The sequence below is a fragment of the Psammomys obesus genome, unplaced genomic scaffold (assembly GCF_907164565.1).
Source record: "Psammomys obesus unplaced genomic scaffold, mPsaObe1.curated_primary_1811, whole genome shotgun sequence".
NCBI lineage: Eukaryota > Metazoa > Chordata > Mammalia > Rodentia > Muridae > Psammomys > Psammomys obesus.
In genome coordinates this window covers 20,654,016-20,676,060 of record NW_026596101.1, presented here as the reverse complement: position 1 = coordinate 20,676,060, position 22,045 = coordinate 20,654,016, and the positions used below count along the sequence as shown (strand labels likewise).

Here is a 22,045-nt window from a genome sequence, read left to right as displayed (position 1 = left end):
TCTTTCTTTCTTTCTTTCTTTCTTTCTTTCTTTCTTTCTTTCTTTCTTTTGATAATGAAGGTTCCAGAAGCTATTACTATTGTTTCTTGCTAGGCTATTACTTGGGAAAGCTGCCCTTTGAATTAATTAGAACCCAGTCCTGGGTAAGTAAGAGGATGAGCTGACTTTGTCCTCAACTTAATTCAAAATCATCTTCAAAAGTATAATTTAACCAGATACTTTATACATCCTCTACTTCCTTTTATCATGACTACCCTGAGAGACAAGTGATGAAAATGAAGCCCTCATTTTTGGCCATTGGAAAATGAAGGTACTCAAAGGGTCTGCCTGTTGCTCAGGCTTTGCTGAGCAAGCCACTGTCTTCAGAAGCAAGAGGCAGCACCATGGTAGGGAGAGTCCACCCTGGAAGGGTATGGGGGAGTTCTTCCCCAAATGACCTGACTAATCTCAAGGGAAACATGATTTCTTTCTTCAGTTCCCTATGTATAAAATCAGGTAAGGGAGAATAAAATGATGTCCTTGATTTCTTAGTGCTTCTTCAGGGAAACTTCCTGGATATTATTAAATCTACAAGGTAAAGGTAGAGGCACAAGAAATCAGGTATTCAAAACTGTTTAAAGGGAGTAAAGTAAAAAGAAAAAAAAATGGAAAGAGAGAGAAAAGGTAAGAAATAAGGATGGCATGAGTTTTGGAAATGGTGGCCTCAGATTGCATCCCCACAGAGTGATCAAGCATGTGGACCCATTTGTAAAGCTTTCCTGCAGTAAATGGTTGAGTGTGAAGAGGAAGAAGAGGAACCATTGCTAGTGTTCACGGGTTCACAGGTGCACACCAGGTGCAGGTGTTAGATTAATCATACTCCTAATGACATGGGACTCTGTTATCACTGGCCCACACAAAACCGTGCGTTCTGTTTAGTTATTAACCAATTAGTGGAAATCATTAAAACCAAAACCAGCTCATGAGAATCTGGTTTTAGATATGTGCCAGGTGACATCATGGCCCTATACAAAAGAAAACAACATGCCTGGTAAAATAGCAATGAAGGCACCAGGCTTGCAGTGTTTTGGCATTTCTTTGATTCTAATGTGCTCAGTCATAATAGCTTTCCAGTGCCATCCTCAGAAGAGAAAATAAATCACCACCCGCTAAGTAGTTTATCTATTAAAATTAAGTTTCATGGCTCTGAATTGTAGGCCATACCTTCACCATCAAAAGACTACGTGCGTTGAAAGACACTGTGGGACACCCTCCGCCACCACACCACACTGAATCCACCCAAGTCAGGAGCATTTCTGTCTCAGGAGGAGAGGGAACACAGGGCGTTACTTGCCTTTCCAGGCTCACACTCAGTTCCGTCAGCCCAGGGCGTGTGCTGAGTCCTGCAGCCTTTGTGTGCTCCATCCACATTATTGCACCAGAGCCGTCTGCACTGCATCTGTGCCGTTCGGGGGGAAGACAAGACGCAGTGTAAGCACCCAGGGCAAGAATCCCTTTCAACTCACACTCTGCCGGCGGTAAAAGTTGGCTTGCAAAGGCATGATTTTTTTTTTCTTGGTATGATCTATTTATCACTATAAAATATTCCAAAATGCAGCCACCTAAGACGTATTTCTGTTCCAGGGAGAGAGAGCTATGCTGCTGTAAAGGAGCCTCTGAGACACACATGACACCATAGGGTCCTTTGTCAGCCTCCGCCACCGCCTCCACGTTACTAATGAGGGGACTGAGGGTCAGAGGGATGAGGGATCATTCTCAGCATTATACTGGGATTCTGTAAGCGGTTGTGACTTCAATTTTTGCTCTGTCCTACCTCCAAAACAAGTGTGTTTGTGTGCATGCATGTGTACCCACATATGTGGATGTGTGTTTGTATGTGGGTGTGTATAATACTACAATCATGTAATGAGCCATTGTTACAATCTGGAGGTTGTGGAAGGAAATACAGAAAAAAAAATTGCTAAAACATATTACCTGAATACAAAAACAAAAGACAAACATAATGGCTAATTATGTTCCCATCATTACCAAGCTAAGAAAGGGAACAATTCACAAGCAAGTCCAAGCCTCGTATACTCATCCTGCATCCCATTCATGCTCCATTTACCCCAGAGGTGACCCTGTCTTCAGCAATGCTCATGTCTTCAGGGTTTGCTGCGCTTCTGTACGGATGCTTAAGCATCCAGCAGTGACACACGGCATTTAAGCTTCCCATTGACTGGAGCACATGGACACATCTTGCAGTTCCTCCCTTCTACTGAGCACTGCTGTAAAGACTTATTTCGTGGAAGTACTTAAGTATTACAAGGTGCTCTCTTCAAAGTGTGTGTGTGTTGGTGTATGTTCAGGTGTGCTCACACATGAGTGTGTGTGGAAGCCAGGGGACAGCCCTGACATCATCTTCAGTAACAGCATCTACATTCTTTGAGACAGGGTCTCTCACTGGCATGGAGCTTACCATTTGGGCTAGACCGGCTGGCCAGCAAGATACTGGCTTTTGCTGTCTCTGCCTTGCTAGCACTGGGGTTGCAAGCCAGGGCCACTGCACAGCGTTTTCACATGGGTTCTGGGGACCAAAGTCAGATCTTTCTGCTTTCAAGGGAAGTGTTTTATCAACTGAGCCAAACCTCCAGTCCCTCAAGGTATACTTGATGATTCTGGACACATATGGTATATACGCACTTATAAGTGGATATTAGACATATAATATAAGATAATCAGACTAAATCACCTAAAGAAGCTAAGCAAGAAGGAGGACCCTAGGTAAGATGTTCAATCCTCATTCAGAAAGGCAAATGGGGTAGATCTCAGAAGATGGAGAAAACAGGGAACAGGATAGGAGTATGCCATAGAGGGCCTCTGAAAGACTTTATCCAGCAGGGTATTAAAGCAGATGCTGAGATTCATACCCAAACTTTGGGCAGAGTGCAGGGAATCTTATGAAAGAGGGAGATGGAAAGACCTGGAGGGGACAGGAGCTCCACAAGGAGAGCAATAGAACAAAAAATTCTGGGCCCAGGGGTCTTTTCTGAGACTCATACGCCCACCAAGGACCATTCATGGAGATAACCTAGAACCCCTGCACAGATGTAGCTCATGGCAGCTCAGTATCCAAGTGGGTTCCCTAGTAAGGGGAACAGGGGCAAGGGGAACAGGGGCTGTCTCTGACATGAACTCAGTGGCTGGTTCTTTGATCACCTCCCCCTGAGGGTGGGCAGCCTAACCAGGCCACAGAGGAAGACAATGCTGCCTGTCCTGTTGAGACCTGATAGGCTAGGGTCAGAGGGATGGAGGAGGACCTTCCCTATTAGTGGACTGGGGAAGGCACATGGGAGGAAAAGAGGGAGGGAGGGCGGGATTGGGATGGGATAAGAGAGGGGGCTACAGCTGGGATACAAAGTTAATAAATTGTAATAAATAAAAATTTTTTAAAGCATAAAAGAGATGGTTCTGAATTTTTAACTTTATCCTAATTATTAAAACAAACCATACTTATAGGAGAAAAGTTTAAACGTTACCAGAAATGCATTTTTAAATACAGAAAAAGAAACCTCTAACTACCTGTTTATTTACTTATTTTTAGAACTTTTCTTTCTCCTTTTGATGTTGAAAACATATGGTATCAAACTGTCTATTTTGCTGTCTATTCCTAAGTATCTAGTATTTTCACTGCTATATAATAGTTTAGTTTTGAAAAGCAACATGAAATGTGCTTGCTCTTTCTCTCATTGACCTTCTCCCACTCTATGATGTTTTGAGACAGAACTACTTGGCTCATGCTAGCCTCAGGCTGGCTCTCTAGCATCCTGTCTCAGTTTTCTGAGTACGGGGATTATAGGCACTAACAAGCCCAGCCCAGTGGCTTAATTTTTCTATGAGTGACAGAGATGTGAACATTACTTTAGATGGAATTATTTGAACTTTTAAACCATTCCCATAAAATCCTTAATAGTTCCCAATCCACTCTCCACTACTGAAGTCCCTCTTCAGTGAAACTAACACACATTTTTCGAAGGTATAGCCTGAGGCATCCCACAAAGCATAAATCCACTTATCTACACAGATCCTTGACTCATACATCAAAATACCACCCAGCCACCCAACGAGTCAGACATCCAGTTACCCAGACAGCCAGATGATGACCAGAAGTAAACTGAAGACCCAGTTGGTCACAGATCACACCCTTGACAAAGTAAATCAAGGAGCCATGGTTAGCTCATGAATCCCCTGTGTTGGATCTAGAAGAGTCCCTGTAATTCAGGTTACTTTTACAGCCTGAAGAGCTTAAAACGAGAGCAATGAGCTAACCTCCTCAACCTTGGGCTTACTTTCTCACCTTGTGCAAGTGACAATTGCAGCTCTCCGTGTAGCTACGGTGAGAGTCTAATGAGAAAACACAGGCTGACCTCTGAGCTATTGAGCCCACCACTGCCTCATTGTCACAGGCATGGACACTGGTAGCAAGTTCATTCTGAGTTTACTTGGGTAACTGATTTAGAGTAAGAATCAAGTGGGAAAATGTGATCACAAACAAGCCCAAAATCAACAGCGGAGGTCGGAAACCATCCTGAGCACTTACCATATATGGGCACACCTGAGAACCTGGCCCAAAAATCAATTCACATTGTTTATTCACATCATAGAGGAGGCCTGGCAGTTGAGAAGGCAAAGGATAGGTTCTGGATTCAGGTTCATTCAACAAACACTCGCCATACCCAGTGCTATAGGAAGCAGAAACATACAGATGGTGAGACGGGCAGATACAGGTGAAAAGCACACGTGGATCAAATGTCAGCAAGAAGCGTTCCTTTTGGCCTTTGCTGTATTCTCTTTATTGGAGGTTTAGTCAAGGGTAAGTCTAGAAGCGAAAGCTGTATTTTTGACACATTCCTCTGTAGAAAGATATTCTACACATACAACAAAGCCTGAAGGGAGCACTGATCTCCTGTAGGGGCCAGTATCTGCTTAGTTTTTTTATTTTTTTTTTCTTTTTACAGTCCTTCCCAGTAGACTGTAAGCATCTTAGAGCCACAGCTAGTGTCTGTTTATCTTTGCACTTGGCCTGGTCTGTAGCAAGGGGTATTCCATACGTGTTTGTTGAAAGATGAATAAGGGATCAGTGACTCAGAGCAAGATTGCATCTCAAGCCACCTGCTTGGGAGAAAAACATCAGCCCTCCAGTTCATCTAGGTTTCTGTAAACATCTCTCCCGGAAAACCTACACCAGGCAAGTTCTGATTAACAAGGTCCCTCCGTCTGTGCTTGCAGAAATATAGACCAGTGGCCCAAGGCAATTGTTCAACCCTTGGCACTTCCAGGAAAGGAGAGCCCTAAGTCTGTGACCTGTGGACATTGTATAATGTAATTGGGTCTTTGAGGAGCCTTAAAAAAAAAGGTAAAAAACATGAAGAGATGGGCAGAAGAGAGATAGAGAGATAAAAACAATGCCCTCATTCCTATCATGTACTCTCCCTGGCAACTTCTCACTGTCCTATTCCTTCCAAAGCCACGATTACTAGGTTAGCAGTACAAAATACTTTGGCCCTTCATCCTCACAGCCCTCTCCAAAGATCTGCAGGAAAGTTCAAAGCATTACCCCAATTCAGGGACTATTTGTATATTCCCTCAAAGAATCTAACTCTTTGTTCACTTCAGTTTGTAGTCTTCCAAACCCTGGCAAGGCTATGAACTAACAGATGTTAGAATAACTTTTTTTTCTCTTCTTCCAAGGAATATTATCAAAAAACAACAACCCAAAAGGAATGCTAAACTCTGAGTTTTCTTTCCCCCAATGATTTACTTCATATAGACCAGACACTAGAGCAGCGGTTTTCAACCATCCTAACGTTGTGACCCTTTAATATAGTTCTTTATGTCAGAGTGACCCCAACCATAAAATTATTTCATTGCTACTTCGTGACTGTAATTTTGCTGCCTTGTGGATCACAATGCGAATGTGAGCCTGTGAGAGGCTGGTCCCACCCCCAAAAGGGCTGTGATACACAGGGTTGAGAATCCAGGCACTAGAGGCTGTTAGGAAAAGATAGATGGTTGAAGTCTTACTCTAAGAACTCAGTAATGTATTTTCGGCTGCACTTTGACCACATCCATGGGTTGGTGTAGAAATTCAGGGTTGGTGCCATGACATGCTGGGGGCTCTTAACACCTTCTTCTTTGCATTTATTGCTGTCATCATGAGGCATATTAAACCTAAAGTCAATAATGAAATAATGATGAGACTAGTCAGAACACACCAGTGGTTTCTACTAGCATTGTTGCTTAAGAAATCTAAGAAAAAAGATATATAACTGCTATTGTGTTAAGGATAAGAATCTGAATCCCAGGTAAACAGAATAAATTGTAAGACAATTCAAGATGGAACGTAGAACACAAGAGGATTCTTAACCCAACTTGATGTAAATGCCTTTAGTGAATGAATGCAGAGAGGTATGCACAGGCCATTTGTTGAGTCTAAGTATGCCTTTTGGACTTGCAGAGGCTTTAAATGTGCTGTAGTTGGTGCTAGACTACCGTAGTTGGAAATGCTAATAGGCAGTTAAAAGGGAATCCATAGAGTCAAGATTTTGGCAGGATGCTATACCGTTCTCGATATAAAAAATAAATCAGTGTCATAAAAGGAAGCCAAACACTTTGTTACAAGGGGATCCCCATGGGCCTTGCATCTCCTATTTCTGGGCCAGGGTGACAAGTGATAGGCCTGTGTTTATCAAGGAAAGTATCATGATGAAGGCATGTAAAGTGTGTGCATGAATTCATAAGAAGTGACACGAAGACCATACGAGTCCAGCCAGCTGACGGCAGAGATGGCAAGGGGATCCACATGCAGATGCCAACTGACAGGAACTGGCTTCCTGAAAAGCCAAGCATAAAAAGATTCTTAAAGTCTTTCTCGTTCTGCCTGAGGGGAGGTTCTGGAGCACTGCCAGTGTCCTCTTGGGCCTGGGCGGGTGGCAGCAGCGTTCACACATACTTTCCATTCTTGGCTTCACCAGAGGAAGTGGGGGGAAAATGATAGCATTTCCTCAGTGCACACCCCCTCTATGACCCGCATAGCTTTCCAGCCCAGGCAATTATCCACCAGGTGACAAGGTCATGGGGTCATCGTTTCTCTTTGGGAAAGGCTGTTGTCAATCAGAACACTGATCATGTGGTTAATTTAGCACTGAGAGAGGAATTCCCTTCCCTCCTTCCTGCTGAACTCAGAAAACATGAGAGAGATAGGAGGGTATAGACCTGTTTCTTATAAAAGAAAAATCTGGAATAAAGCCTGTGCATCTGTTCCACTAATTCTTTTGTGTTGTATCTCTTTTTCTTAAAAAAAAAAAAAAAAAAAAAAAGGTTCTTTTGGTTTGCCAATAGTGATGAAAAACTGTGATCTGTATTAGATGAATTAACTAAAAGATTTTATTATTGAAGAGCCTATTTCTTCAGTGAAGATATTCTCTGGCTTTCAGGTGCCAGTTAGGTAGTCATCATAACACTGATCCTACCTAGAACAGTTCATGTGAGCGAGCAGAGCACTCAAGCCTGCTGCCTTGCTTCTCTGTGGCCAGCAGGAGCTCCCCTGTACTCCCAACTCACCATTACTAGGTAAACTCGAGTTCACTTATTTCCTCATACTAAATAAACAGAAACTTATTTTCATTTAAACAAGTACATTTTCTCACTTTGGGAGATGTAATAACTATTTTTTGACTACTCACTGACCAATAACAATCAAGACTGTTCACTGCCATAATATACTAAGGATGGGTATTCGGTGTTTTTGATACTCCGTTTCATCACTTATTTGATGTAGTGAGTGGTGCCGTTGACTCACTGCATCCATGAATCACACATCCACTGGTTCTATAATTGTGAATGGAAAGTGTTAAAGGGAAAAAACACATTTGTGTCTGCACTGAATGTATGGACTTCCCCCATCTCGAGTCAATATACTATCACAGCTACTTATGTTGTTTTAGAGATTATGAGTCATCTAAATATAGCAAAATAAGCCCAGGTGATACGAAAACTCAGTGCTTCTTCATAAAAAGGGCTTGCGTATCTGTGGGGGTTGGTATTTATGACAGGTCCAGGAACCAGTCTCCTATAGACACCCAAGGCTGAGTGCACAGTTCCCCAGTCTTTGTAGATGATCAAGCCATGGATAGAGGCTTTTGTCATCTGATCAATTCAGGTCATGTTGTCACTCACACGGAGAGCCTGGAAATGTAAGTCATCTGGAGGATTCTCTGCATTTCACGAATATGTCTCAGGAATCAGAAGGGTCAAGAAGATGCTACCTAAGCCAGTCTGGCCCGCTAACACTGAAAGACTTGTCTGCATCCTAAACATTAAACCTCTGCTAATGCTTCCTTGGAGAAAACAGCAAACATGCGTTCTGACACCGGGTTGAAAGGCACTTGTTGAAATGAACTTCTGAGTATGTGCATGTATGTGTGTTCATGCGTGCATACGTCTCACTCTCTCCCTAGCACAGCACATACAAGAGGTCTTTGAAGAGCATTTGAACTGAAAAGCTTTCTTTGCTGATAATGCCAGCTCTATACAGAAGGCCAAATCTGACTCAAGAGGCCATACAGCTCCACTACCCTGATGCTCTTGAGAAAACCATTTTAAACACACAACTGATACACGCTTTTAGTCATTTCAGAAGTATGCTAATGTTCCCAGAAATCAGAATAATTTCTGGTAAATTCATACCCCTCTCTGTGCCCTCTCTCTGAAAAACAAATGAGGGACCTTATCTCAGAATGGCCACTTTCTGATCATAGTCTGGAAATGGATCTTTTTCTGCATCGTTGTTCACTTTCTTCTCTGAAGGAGGGACATCACTGCCACAGGTGCTAAGTATCTGAGTTACATACATATATATGTATGTATGTATATAACTAGCACTGGGAATGACTGGATTTGTTAAAATCTGTGCACCAGAGCAATGTTGAGGCAACCTTCCGGACATATATGTCGATTCAAGAAAGTTCTCCAAGCTAATTCATCCTTTGCTGTGTTAGAAGGAATTGAAAATGTATCTTTCTTTGAGTCTGCAGTATGAGGACAAAAAAATTAAGACTTTGCATAACATAAATAGTTCAACCAAAGACACACCATACTAGGCCTGAAGAGGGTGAATGGCCTTTACTGGATGTCTCACAAAGGCTCAGTACTTTCAGTCCTGAGAAGCCTATTCTGAAGTCTTGGCTCTGCTAAAGTTAAGAAAATAGTCACTGGTGAAGAAGGAGCCAAAGTTTAGGAGACTGTAAATAGAATGACTTACACATGGCCCAGCTCATGGGCTATTGTGAAAGCTGTGCTCAACCCACTGTCTTCACTAATGGAACAGCTTCTGTAGGGGTCACAAATGGTACCCAACTCAGCAAGGCCTATGAGGAAGAAGGGAAAGACACCAACGTGGATTTACTTTAAGAAGCAATTAGGACTTGGGAGAGAAACCTCGAGGAACCCATTTTTAAGCCAGGGGGACATGTAGGAGGACTCACCTAAGGTGTCGCATTTGTCCTGAGCTCTGCAGATATCCTCCCTAAGAGCAAAGCAGACTTAGGCTGTGACAACACCAGAACACACAGAAACACCCAGAGACCTCTAGCTCATTTTAGGGAGGGGATTAGCAAAAGGCAAACTAGCGAGGTCAGGGTTTCGCAACCCCCTTCCCCAACTTTGTGAAGCATGAATAAGGGTTAAAGGTTACATGGAGAAGTCTATTGCTGTCTCCAAGGCAGCCACAGAACAGTTAGATGGCCTCCACCCCAACCCAGAAACACTTTTCCTCAATACCCTAGAAGATGAGACTGTAAAGCGTTCACTGCTTTTCACTTAAGTTCATCTAAGGGCTGGGAACTGTGGCTTAGTTGTAAAGACCATGCACAAGGGCTGGGCAAAGACCTGGTTTCAATCTCCAGTAATGGCTTGTGGGGCAATAGGAGTGTTTACAACTGTGTCAGAGGTGGTAAGAGAAGCCGCGGCAAGAGAAACCATTAAGCCAGCACCTCTCTGTTGCCCTGCCCATTTTAAAAACGCTCTTTGAGAGTAGCTTTCCATGCGAAAATTGGGAGATTTCGTATTTTGAAAATTTTCTTCTTTCTGGTTTCTTGCCAAAAAAAAAAAAAAATATATCATATAAGTTGGCAACAGCAGACCCAGGTCCTACATGGCAGCCGCAAGCTGGATGTGATTAGCGGCTTCCCCGACCGTAGAAGGGAATTTGCTTTTAGGCCTGCCTTCCAAACTGAGTCCTCATGTGGCATGTATAGGATAGAGATTCTCAGCCAGAATGGTGAGCCCCCTCGCCCTCGGGGCACATGCAGTAGTGTTTGGTGACTCTGCCAGCTGTCATAACTGAGAGGAGAGAGTGCTACTGATGTGTGGAGAACGGAGGCCAGGGGTGCTGCCAAAACGTGCTGCAGTGCTCAGGGCAGCCCGAGCAACGGAGAATGAGCTGCTATAAATAGTCCACGGTGACTGGGCTGAGAACCTCGCTGGCAGGACCGGCTCCCAGCAATGCGGGACCCTCCCCATCAACTTGAGGTGACAGCCCATTTACCTTGTGACCAGGACGGCGGTGTCGTGCTGTATGTCACCCAGGTGGTTCTTGGAATGCTGCCACTGGCAAAAGTTTTTTAGTGTTGTCTGGGCGTTGAAATTTATGGACGGTCCTTCCTAAACACAGAGAAGAATTGCTCTTGGTCTATGCAACAACACCAGTTAGATATGCCATTTCGGATACAGATAGAAGAAAAGAGAAAAATAAACTTTATTACCTGTTCATTATGAATCACAACTAAGTTCACAATAACAATATTAATTAAATTTCCAATACTTGAGTCTTTATAGATAGAAGCTACCTGCAACCGAGATAAAGTTTTCAGAGTTAATGGTGGCTGGACTCTGTGCAAGCAACACACAATTCACTTCTTAGGTTGGGTTCTAGCACTTTTTACGTTTCATGCAACACATGTGTTTTACGGTTCTGAATGTTCACTGTATAAACACTGATTTATACTCTCTTTGTAAAATTCATAGATGGCAGTTTTAGATAAAAAGTGAACTCTAGCAAATTTAAATTCTGAGTTATTTTTCCTTGGAGCCAAACCATCATTTGACCTAACAGGTATTTGCATTGCATATTAATTTTCCATCAAGCACTTCTCTGGCATTTGAAGTCCTGGGCTCCCATATGAATGTTGATACATGATCCTCATGTTCATTGTCCATTTATATGCTCAACAGCAGTGTAACCTGTTTTTACACTGTTTTTAATTATCATTATAACTTATTATGTCAGCTATATTAGTTGGCTCTGACCTTAGACTAGATTCTGACAGAAAACTGGATTTGCACTTAGTTCCCACAGCAAGCTACAAGCATCTCCATGAAACAGAGAGGTCATGGAGACTCAGATAAAGGCACTTGTTTAAGGCAATACAGTGGCAAGCAGCAAAGCCAGAAATTACAGTCTAGATCATCCGACCCAAAAGCCACATCTGTAGTCAGAGTTCCCTGACAGACCTGAAGCAATGGGGTGGACACGGAGCTGGGGCTTTCGAGGTCTGCTTAGGTCTTCCTTCCATTTCCTGGGCATGAGAAGGCTGGAGCATATGGGACATGCAAGGAGAGGAGTGAGGAAGGACAGGAGGAGGGGAAGCTGGGCTGAGGAAGATGTGGAGATGATCCACAGCAGGGAGGGAAGAAGCAAGAAACAGAACAGGCCGTGGGGAGGGAAAGGGGACAGCCCAAAACCATATTCCAAAGCATGGTGGCTTTTCACATGCATCTGGGAAATTTATTCAAAGTAGGCTGTTGTTCAGGAAAAGAAGGGTTAATCCATAGAAGGAAAAATCAGTGACATCAGGTCTCCGTGCACCACCGTGTAAGACTATTTTTAAAAAGTACCAAGGTATAGTATAAGGGAATATAAAAGGATGTTCCCTTTCTTCTTGCAGGAAAGTTATGAAGTAATTTCTCTGTGTCTCTGATAGCTTGGCTCCAGGATTGTTGTGGACGCTCAAGCTGCCTCTGTAAAATGCTGTATCACCCACACAGAGCCTAGGGACAATCTTTCGTGGCCTTTTAGTCATCTCTACGTTAGTTACAATAGCTAATACAATGTAAACAGTTGTTATATCATATTATTATGGAATGATGAGGAGAAAGTCAATGTGTGTTTAAAATAGGTGCAAGGTTTTGTTTTTGTTTTTTTTTTCCTGAAGTGTGTATGCGCATGCTTGCATGCAAATGTGGCTGTGTGTGTGTGTGCAGTGTGTGGGTGAATTTGAGTGCATGTGTATGTACACGTGGGGTGGTTTTTCCTCGGGAGCTGTCCACCTTGGTTTTTGAGACAGAATCTCTCACTGGCTGGGAGCCTATCAAGTAGGTTAGGCTGGCTGGCTAGCGAGCTCCGGAGGACCACCCTTCTCTGCCTCTCTAGTGCTGAGATTCAAGCGCATACCACCACATCTGCTTTTTACAGGTATGCTAGGCATTGAACTCAGCTCCTTATGTTTGTGAGGGAAGCACTTTGCCAGCTGAACTATCACTCTAGCCTCCCAAATATTTTGGATACATGGTTAGTTGAACCAACAGAAACTGGATTTTGAAAGCTTAGTGTAGAAAACACTTACGTCTTTCGTCATAATTATTGAAATGGCGCTATGGGTACAAAATAGATTAAAATTGCTTTTGTCTGTTTTGTTACTTTTTTCAAAAATGTACCACTAGAATGTTTAGAATCCAAAATGTGAATTAGACTCCATTTTTACTGGATCGTGCTACGTACAAGCAGTGGGAATGTTAACAAGGTTTGCTTCTGGGAGGTGCAGGGAACAGGTACAGAGGAGAAGGCTTGGTATTAGGTTTTATTTGATTTTCTAATCATGTAGATTTATTCCAGTGTAATACAGGAGCAGAAAAATGTAGAGATTCCTAGGCTTGACCCCGGCCTACCTGATTACAACACCGAGTAAGATGCTAGACTGAGCAGACGCATTTTGAAAAAGTATCATGGTTGGCTGAGGCTCTAAACCCATATCGCACAGTACTACCGGGCTGTGAAAAGCTTAGTTCAACAGAGAGCATGAGGTTCCACATAAAAGAAGCTGAAGCTCACACATAGCATATAAGGCACTTGCTAGCTGTGCCTGACCATGGACAAGTGACATAACTCCTCAGAGAGTCAGTGTTCTTATCTATGAATTGAGGGTGGTAATTAAACCTAAACCAAAATATGCTTTTCAAGTGAAAAGTACAATATTCAGTGGACAAATCAACATTCACTACTGATATCTACCACCTTTATTATAATAAAGGCAACCAGTGAATAACCACATACTCTCTTTGGTCATTTGCCTGAGTGCCTGAAATGCCAGCCCCAACGGATGCTACAAGCAGAATGGCAAAGAAAACACATTTTCCAGCAGCACACTGAGTCAGCTCATGAATCATCTTCTGGTTGGTATACTTACAATTGACATTAACGTTAAAATGTAATGTTGAAGGTTTGGTCCATGGTATAAAACCATTCTGTGGTCAGCTACCACCATCACTTCTACAAACCGTGGATAGGACAGAAAGCGTTTGGTCCTTTTGTGGTTCCTCCTGTCCCTTGTGCCATTTGTCTTGTTGCTATAACCGGAGAACACCTTTGTTGCCAAGCCTTTCTTTAAGAGAGCTACATCATCAGCCAGGCTATTCCTCTTCCTCCGTTTTCGCATTCTGCTTTTCTGCTTGTCTTTACTGTGACTATTTTTGAGTTCTGTAACAAATCAGAGGATATTCATTACATGGCAGCCTACACTTATACTGAAAATTGTATGTGTTTTGAAGTGATGTCTTTAGGTTCTAGGGAGATGGCTCAGTCAGTAAAGTCTTTGCTGTTCAAACACCAGGACCTGAATCTGAAATCAGGATTCCTAGCATGCACACAGAAAGCCAGGTTGGTTCTGAGAGCTGAAATACCGTGGCTGGGAAGGCAGGAAGAGGTGCATCCCTGGAATTCACTAGAAAGCCAGTATAGCTGAATTGGTAAGCTTCAGGTTCAATGAGAGACGCTATCTATAAGATATGGAACTATATGGAAGATACCTAACATTGACCTCTAGCTTCCACAGGTACATACACACACGTGTGCCTGTACACCTGGATGCACATAGACATGTAGCCGTATGCACATGTGCAGATACAGGAACACATGCATACAGCACACTCACACACACACACACACACACACACACACATAAGTAAATCAATAATAAAATGCCTCTATAGTCAGATGTCATACAAAATAAACTACGGACTATGAACTGTAAGAGAAACCAAGCCACACTTTCACGGAAATGACCGTATCATCTGGGACTAGTTTCCCTGGGCAGCTTCAACAGATGCCCACCTACTAGTCAAGAATATCAGGCCTGGGTTAAGGGAAACGGCAGCATATGGTTCCTTCCAGTGGGTAACAGAAGCCTTGTTAGGATTTAAATGGTTCTTGCCATTGATCCTTATCATGGATATAGAAAAGGCCAATTTTGTAATGAAGCTCAAAGGAAGGAAGTTATATTGCCTTTTAAATGGTTTGTGAAATCCCGTGACAGATGGCAGAACAAGGTCTAAGAGGTTGCAGGCTAAGAGACGATATAAAAGACATTAGAAAACACTCTATTTCTTTATCAGGTCACCGTCACAAGTGAAAGAGAAGAACAGAATCACTGGCACTTGATGTCTCTGAACTTGCAATTAATTTATTTCAGTGATCAGTGAAGGAGGCAGACTCAGGGCTCTGTGGGGGCCAAGAGCTGAGCCTGTGGGTTATGTCCGGGTAGCTTGAGGCATCTCCAGGCCTCCTGGGACACAGTCCTTCTTAAAACTGTGGTCCATGGGGCAGCAGACCTGGAAGAACCTGGAAGCCTGTTGGGAAAGGGACCCTTCCGCCCTACCCAGGCCTAGGTATGTGCATGTGTGTGTACCCAAGAAAGCCACGCTTAAACTGTTCTCACAGTGCTTCATATCACAAATCACAGAACAAACAGAATACACATAAAAGGGGCCACCAAAACACATTTTTAATAAACCCTGAACTATTCAGTTAACTTGCTTATCAGCTCATGAATGTGTACTCATGTTATAATGATGAAGCAGAATTGTACAACTAAGAAGTATGCTTCAGTGCCTAAGACTTGAGAAATGACTCCTCTCATCAATAGCAAACGAATACAAACCAAAAGGAATGACTCTCAGTGGTTTCATACTTGAAGGGCCCCATGCTTGACAATTATAACCACTCGCTTCAAGAATTAAACAAGCCCAGGGTGTGCATCGGACCAACTTAAGCGTTTTTATTATTAAAATAGCGAAAACATTTCAAACAGTCAAGCAGCTCTGGTGCAGTGCAGGTGTAGGTAGCGCAACTAACCCAAAGCTCGGGACGTGAGAACATGCAGCTTCCTCCCAGTCTTAGGCAAGTATATTCTCAATATCTCAGTGCCATATGGGCTAGTCTGTCTTTCAAGTTTCATAACACTAGATGACTATAGAACAGATACTAATTAGGCATTTAATATAGGCCAGGCATTAGACCTTTCTGTATATGTCTTAGGTGTATATATAATCTCCTACAGTACTTTCAAATTGACATCTTTTTCATAGATAAGGAATTAATATTAGGAAGCTGAGCAGCTGGCCAAGGTTACCTAGCTGTGAACACATATAGAAGGACTGAGGCACATATCTGACCAGCACCCTAAACTGTGCTCTTGCCATTTGGCAAGATTTTGGTTAACCATTACCAAAGGGAATCTGAACCAGGAACAAGAGAGCAGTGGACATTTTTCAAGACAGTTTTTTTTTTTTTTTACATTAGGTAAGTGAGACACGTTAAAACATAAAATTACAAAAAAAAACATAAAATTACTTTACACATTAAAAAAATATTTGATCTAATTTGGGAGGTGTGGGGGAGAGACATATGCACACGCATACAGAGAACAGCAGAAAAGCTCATATATAGTTCACCACGATCTATCTGTCCACCCCAGTTTTTGAAACACAGTCTCTGTGCTCACCAAAAAGGCAAGACTGGCTGGCCAGTGAGCCCCAGAGATCTGCCTATCTCCGTCTCTCCATTGCTGGGGTCACAAATCTACACCACTACACTGCGGCTTCTATTTGTTTGTTACGTGGGTTCTAGGGATTGAACTCAGATCCTGTGCTTCTCGACCAGGCCAGGCTCCTAACGTGAACTTTCCTAATGACCTTTGACTTTTGAGACATTACAAGACACTCTTCTGAACTTTGCTATATCATTTAGAATGACAGATGTCACAAAAGACCACATGTTGTATGATTATGGTCATATGAAATGCACAAGGACACAAGTAGAGCTAGAAGGGAAGGTGCAATTGCTTTAGGCTGGAGATGTAGTGTGGACAAGAAGAGGAAAGAAAGTGACAGCTAAAAAGGGCAGCGTGTGCTAAAAATAGACTGTAGTATTTTCACCTCTCTGTGGGTATGCTCCAAATGAGTGACTAGTATAGTTGGAGAATTGTAACTCAATAACATTGTTTTCAAAAGACAATATGGCATAGGGCACCGCCTGTGTTTTTTTTTTTTTTTTTTTTTTTTTTTTTTTTTTTTTCTATCAGTTTCAGTGTTTCAGGTTTCACACTGGGGTCTCTGATTACTTTAGAGTTATTTTTGTGCACACTGATAGATACAGGTCTAATTTCATTCTTCCACATGTGGACATTCAGTTTTTCCAGGAGCATTTGCTGAAGATGCTGTCTTTTCTCCAGTGTGTATTTTTGGCATCTTTGTCAAATATCAGATGCCTGTAGCTTCATGTACTTATATGTGGGTCTTCTATTCGGCCTCATTGATGTGTGTGTCAGATTTGGCCAGTGCTCTCTTTTTATTACTATAGTTTTGTAAAGTATCTTGAAATTTGCAGTTATAATCTCCCCAGCATTGACTGTTCTTTTTTGCTCAAGATTGCTTTGACTATCAGGGTTTAAATTTAAATTTAGATTTTCTTCCTACTTCTGTGAGGAATATTGTAGGGATTTGATAAAGAGTGGGTTTAATATTTGTAAATGGCTTTTAGTAGAACAGTCATTCTCACAATATTAATTCTGCCAATCCTGGAGCAACAGAGGCCTTTCCATCTCCTAGTATCTTCCTCAGTCTCTTTCTGCACAGACTTAGAGTTTTCATTATAGAGGTCTTTGCCTCCTTGGTTAGGCTTATTTCTCAATTTCTGAAGCTGTTGCAAGTTGGATTGTTTTCATGATCTCTTTTTCAGTGTGTTTGGTATATAGAAAGGCTGCTGGTTTTCTAAGTTCATTTTGTATCCCGCCACTTTGCTAAAATTTTAGGAAGAACATTCTGAATAGGATAATGTTTGCCCAGAAATCAAGGCCAGTGATCTACAGACAGGCCCTTATAAAACTAAGAAGGTTCTGTACAGAAAGAGAAAAGGTTGAGTGGAGAAGAAGCCCGAGAGTGGGAAAGTAGCTGTGCCCACTATGCATCTCATAGACAGTTAATATCCTGTCTATATAAGGAATTCAAACAAACAAACAAACAAGAAAAAGAGTCAAGAAAACAAACGACCCAATTTAAAAAGTCAGCTAGGAATCTGAACAGATTGTTCTCAAAAGAAGAAATGACAATGGCTGAGAAATATCTCAAAAAAGTATTTAACATCTCTAACAATTAGGAGACTCCAATGAAAACTACTTGGAGATTTTATCTTATGCCAGTTAGAATGGTTAAGGTCAACAAAAGAACAACAAATGCTGGCAAGGATGTGGAGACAGGAGAAATTCATTGCTTGCAAACTGTCCAGTTACTACGGACATTGGTGTGGACAAGTCTCAAAAAGCTAAGAATAGATCTGCCAAATGGCCCAGCTACATACCACTGGTTGGCATATACCCAAAAGACTTCGTATTTCACAGATAATTCCTCAGCCAAGTTCATTGCTACTTTACTCTCAGTAGATGGGAAATCAAAACAGCCTAATGTCCTTCACCTGATGAATAGGTAATCAAAACGTGTAACATATTCAGCTGCAAAGAAAAATGAAATCACAAATTTTGCAGGTAAATAGAATTAGAAAATATTACACTGAATAAAAGCTGGGCATGGTGGCACATATCTTTAATCTCAGTACTCAGGAGGCAGAGGCAAGCAAATCTCTGACTGAGTTCAAGGCTGGTCTACAGAGCTAGTTCCAGAATAGCCAGAAGTACACAGAGAAACTCTGTCTTGAAAAACAAAAACACATACAAACAAACAAAATAAGCAACAATAATAAAAACTGAATTAGGCATCCCAGACCCAGAAAGACAAAAACCACAGGTGCTTTTTCTCACATGTGGATCTTAGCCCCAAGTTTTTAGACGTGAATATGTGCTTGCAGTAACTGCAGAAACCACAAAAATAAAAAATAAAAATAAAAATAAAAGGGACATCAGTGAGTGGAGAAGCAGGGAAAGAAGAAGATAAATGGAAGAGAATAGCTGCATATAGATGCCATGAAGAGGGAAATGGAAAAAATAAAGCAGGGAGTAAAAATTACCTGGAAAGTGCATGCTCTCATGCTTAGACATATATGTATGTACTTTAAATGAAGTTATGCCTCTTGGGATAACAGTGTTCCCTAATAAACATTGAATAACAAACAACCCCAGTGCCAGACATGGGAAATCTTTTTTCCAATTGTTGCCAGGGAGTTTATGAGACCACCCTTTTGTTGATTCCCAGAAATTGCCAGACTCCAGACAGTTACAACACAGTTTGGAGGGATGAAGCTGGAAGTGACCTGGAAGACTCCTGCATGAGGGCTAGCTCTCATGGTACCAGGAGGAGCCATGCAAGCTGCCAAGGGAGACAAACACCAATAGACCTATCCTGCTTTCAGGTCTACAACAAAATGACCCTCAGGACAAGCTATGTTAAAAGGTGCAATAGCGGCATTTATACTCTGGGAGAAACCAACTGCTTTGTAGTTGGACTTAAGGCCCTCTCTCAATAAAAAGGAATTCATGCCTCGTACTAAATGTAGCCCACTACCCAAAACTGGCGAGACCATGAAACCTAGAAGAGAACCTACTACTGTCATGTTTCTAAACCACAATAATTTCTAACTGCATGTTAAACACTTATCCTTAAACCCACAGATTGGTACAGTTCTAAGACACGACTAAAGAAGCTTCTTTCTACAGCAATAGAGATCATTACAGAAAGCCCCAACTAGACAAAAGGCAGAGAGAGCAACTGACTATGGAGTGCCCAGCCCTACAACACAACCCCTAATCCGAAGGTTCAGAGAACATTGAGGGAGAGGGGGTTGGAAAGATTGTGAGAGACTAGGCATGAGGATGTAATGTTTGCTCTGACACCGTGTTTGCTATATATGACAAAAGAAGGAGCACCCACAAAAATCTCAATAATATGGTTGCCTAAATAAGACCTAAAAAAATTACCAACACCAACTGACATGCTGACGTGGGGGTTGGGGGAAGGGAATTTCACAGCCTTCACCTGTAGAAAAACTACAGCAATGGTTCTCCACCTTCCTAATACTATGACCTTTTTATACAATTCCTCGCGTTGCAGTGATCCTCAACCATAAAATTGTTTCATTGCTACTCCATAACTGTAATTTTGCTACTGTCATGAATCATAATGTAAACTTCTGTGTTCTCCCATGACCTTAGGCAACTACTGTGAAAGGGTTATTTGACCTCAAATGGGTCATAAACCACAAGTTGAGAATCACTGAAGTACAGGCAATTGATAGTTGCTGAGAGACAGAGAATCAGTCTTCATAGGCTAGCCAGTCCTAAGAGGTTGGCTCTAAACAAATGTGCGCAACACCCAATGATCTCAGCAGCTTTTGTTTAGAAACATATAGAGGCAGCATATGTACTTGTATATGTGTGTGTGTATGCAGCAATCATAACTAAAGAATAAAGGGTCATGAATTTGAGGAGTGGAAATGAATTGGAAGGTGAAGAAGCAAATTAATATAAATACAGTATACATTACATTTTCAAAAAATAAATAAGTTGCCTTTATTTAAAAAGGAAACTCACTAAACCTGTGAAAATTAAACAATCCTTAACATCTACTGTAAATATGTTGTATTAAGTACCCGAAGTTAAGCAGTATATAAAGAAGAGTGTTCATTCAGGTCACAGTTTTGGAGGCTGGAAAGCTAAGGTGGGCAGCCTGTATGTTTGTCTTCTGGTACAGCTCCCAGGACAACATCACAGAGGAAGCAGATGAGAGAGACCTCACATGGCAAGATGGATGTATGTCAGGATGTAGGCTCAAGCTCACATTTAAAACAATAACCTCTTGGGGGAATTAACAAGGGACCCGAGAGCCCTGCCTAGGTTTCTTCTCTGGTGGCATCCCTGGAAGCCTAGCAAACTGTCCACTAGATCTCACCTATTAGAGCATTCACTCTACACTGCCACACTGGGACTGAGACCTGAGCACACAAACCCATAACCGGACCGTGACACACTATTTTAACCATTAAGGAGAAAAACATTTAGAGTTATCAGATGGGACTTAGGAATAGGAAAACCTGATCCCCAGGACCCACACGCTGGAGGAGATAACTGACTTTGGAAACTTGTACTCTGACTACACAGGCACACACCAGACCCCTCCTCCCACACACATACCAACACTGGTCCACCCCTGCCACGTGTACACCAGAACTCACTAGCCTATTCCTCCTACATACAAATAAATAAAAACGTTAAACCAATGTGAAGAAACCAAATCACTTCATAACCAAATGACTGTATTCTCATGTGTGGTGCACCTCAGCCTATTACCCACTTCATTTTTTTTCTCCTCATGATTTAGAATCTTATCTATTGACTTAATTAGTCTAACTAACTTCTAGCACATTGATCCTTTCAGCAAGCTACTTATAATGTAGCATTAGAACCAGGCATGGTGGTGAATGCCTTTAAACCCGGTACTCAGGAGGCAGAGGCAGGAGAATCTGTGAGTTCAAGGCCAGCTTGGACTATATAGTGAGCTCCAGGACAGTCAGTATTATACAGACAAAACAATAATAAATCAGCATTAGAATGGCACAAAAAATAGATACTAAGCCTAATGTGCCTACCTGTCCTCTAGTCTCAAAGCAGAATTGTAACAACAGAAGTCGTTCCTGGCCGAGGAAAACACTCTAAGGCTAAAAACTGAACTTGACCTACACTGCTCTTCAGTGGTCTTTCAGCACAATTGAACCAAGTGCTGTATTTCAGGAAGTTACAGTTGGGCAATACTTTATGAGAATGGACTATTCCTTAAAATTTATTCTTGTTGAAAGTATGGTATAAACGGCCATGTACTGGTGCAATCCCCCGATGCATAGCTTTGTATTTATTGTCACTTTTCAAGTTCAAGTCTGAGAAAATGTAACATTCAGAAATAAGAATCTCATATGTGCAAGTAAACAGATTCTTTGCCGGGTGTGGCGGTGCATACCTGTAATGTCAGTGCTTTGAAAGTAGAGGCAGGAGGATGTGGAGATTAAAACTGGTTTGGGCTACACGAGGCCATGTTTTACAAAACAAAGCGAAATGAAATGTGTGTGTGTAAGAGAGAGAGAGAGACAGAGACACACACACAGAGGGAGGCAGGGAAGGAGAGAGGGAGGAAGGGAGGGAGAGAGAGAGAGGCTTTCTGCCAGCAGTTGTCTTTCCTGTGACTACAGTTCCCAATGGCAATTATTAAACCTAAGTTAATGTTGACTTTTGCAATCACTTTGGCTTCGACGCCATCGAAAGGAAAGTACTAAAGCTTCTCTACCACCCAACCACCGGGGCTTTAAGAACTCACACAGTGAGACCAGACTTCACTTGACCTTGGGCACATCCCTGTCTATTACTCCGTTCTCCCACTTATAAACCAAGAGAAAACAGTGTCTGTTTACAGCTCCTTTGGGGGATAATGAGCGTTTATGAACGCAACATGCTAACTC

At 42.1% G+C, this 22,045-nt stretch overlaps 1 protein-coding gene across 1 annotated transcript in view; it reads right to left on the bottom strand.

Moving 5' to 3' along the window:
* The window catches only part of Adamts9 (ADAM metallopeptidase with thrombospondin type 1 motif 9), a 161,981-nt gene that overhangs the window by 120,773 nt on the left and 19,163 nt on the right, over positions 1-22,045 (bottom strand). The window contains exons 4-11 of the mRNA XM_055628553.1: positions 13,503-13,792; positions 10,803-10,886; positions 10,586-10,701; positions 9,525-9,565; positions 9,302-9,407; positions 6,064-6,210; positions 4,580-4,721; positions 1,334-1,438 (exon numbers count right to left, since the gene is read on the bottom strand). Coding sequence (XP_055484528.1) covers positions 1,334-1,438; positions 4,580-4,721; positions 6,064-6,210; positions 9,302-9,407; positions 9,525-9,565; positions 10,586-10,701; positions 10,803-10,886; positions 13,503-13,792 — 1,031 coding nt within the window. The remainder of the gene's footprint in view (positions 1-1,333; positions 1,439-4,579; positions 4,722-6,063; positions 6,211-9,301; positions 9,408-9,524; positions 9,566-10,585; positions 10,702-10,802; positions 10,887-13,502; positions 13,793-22,045) is intronic.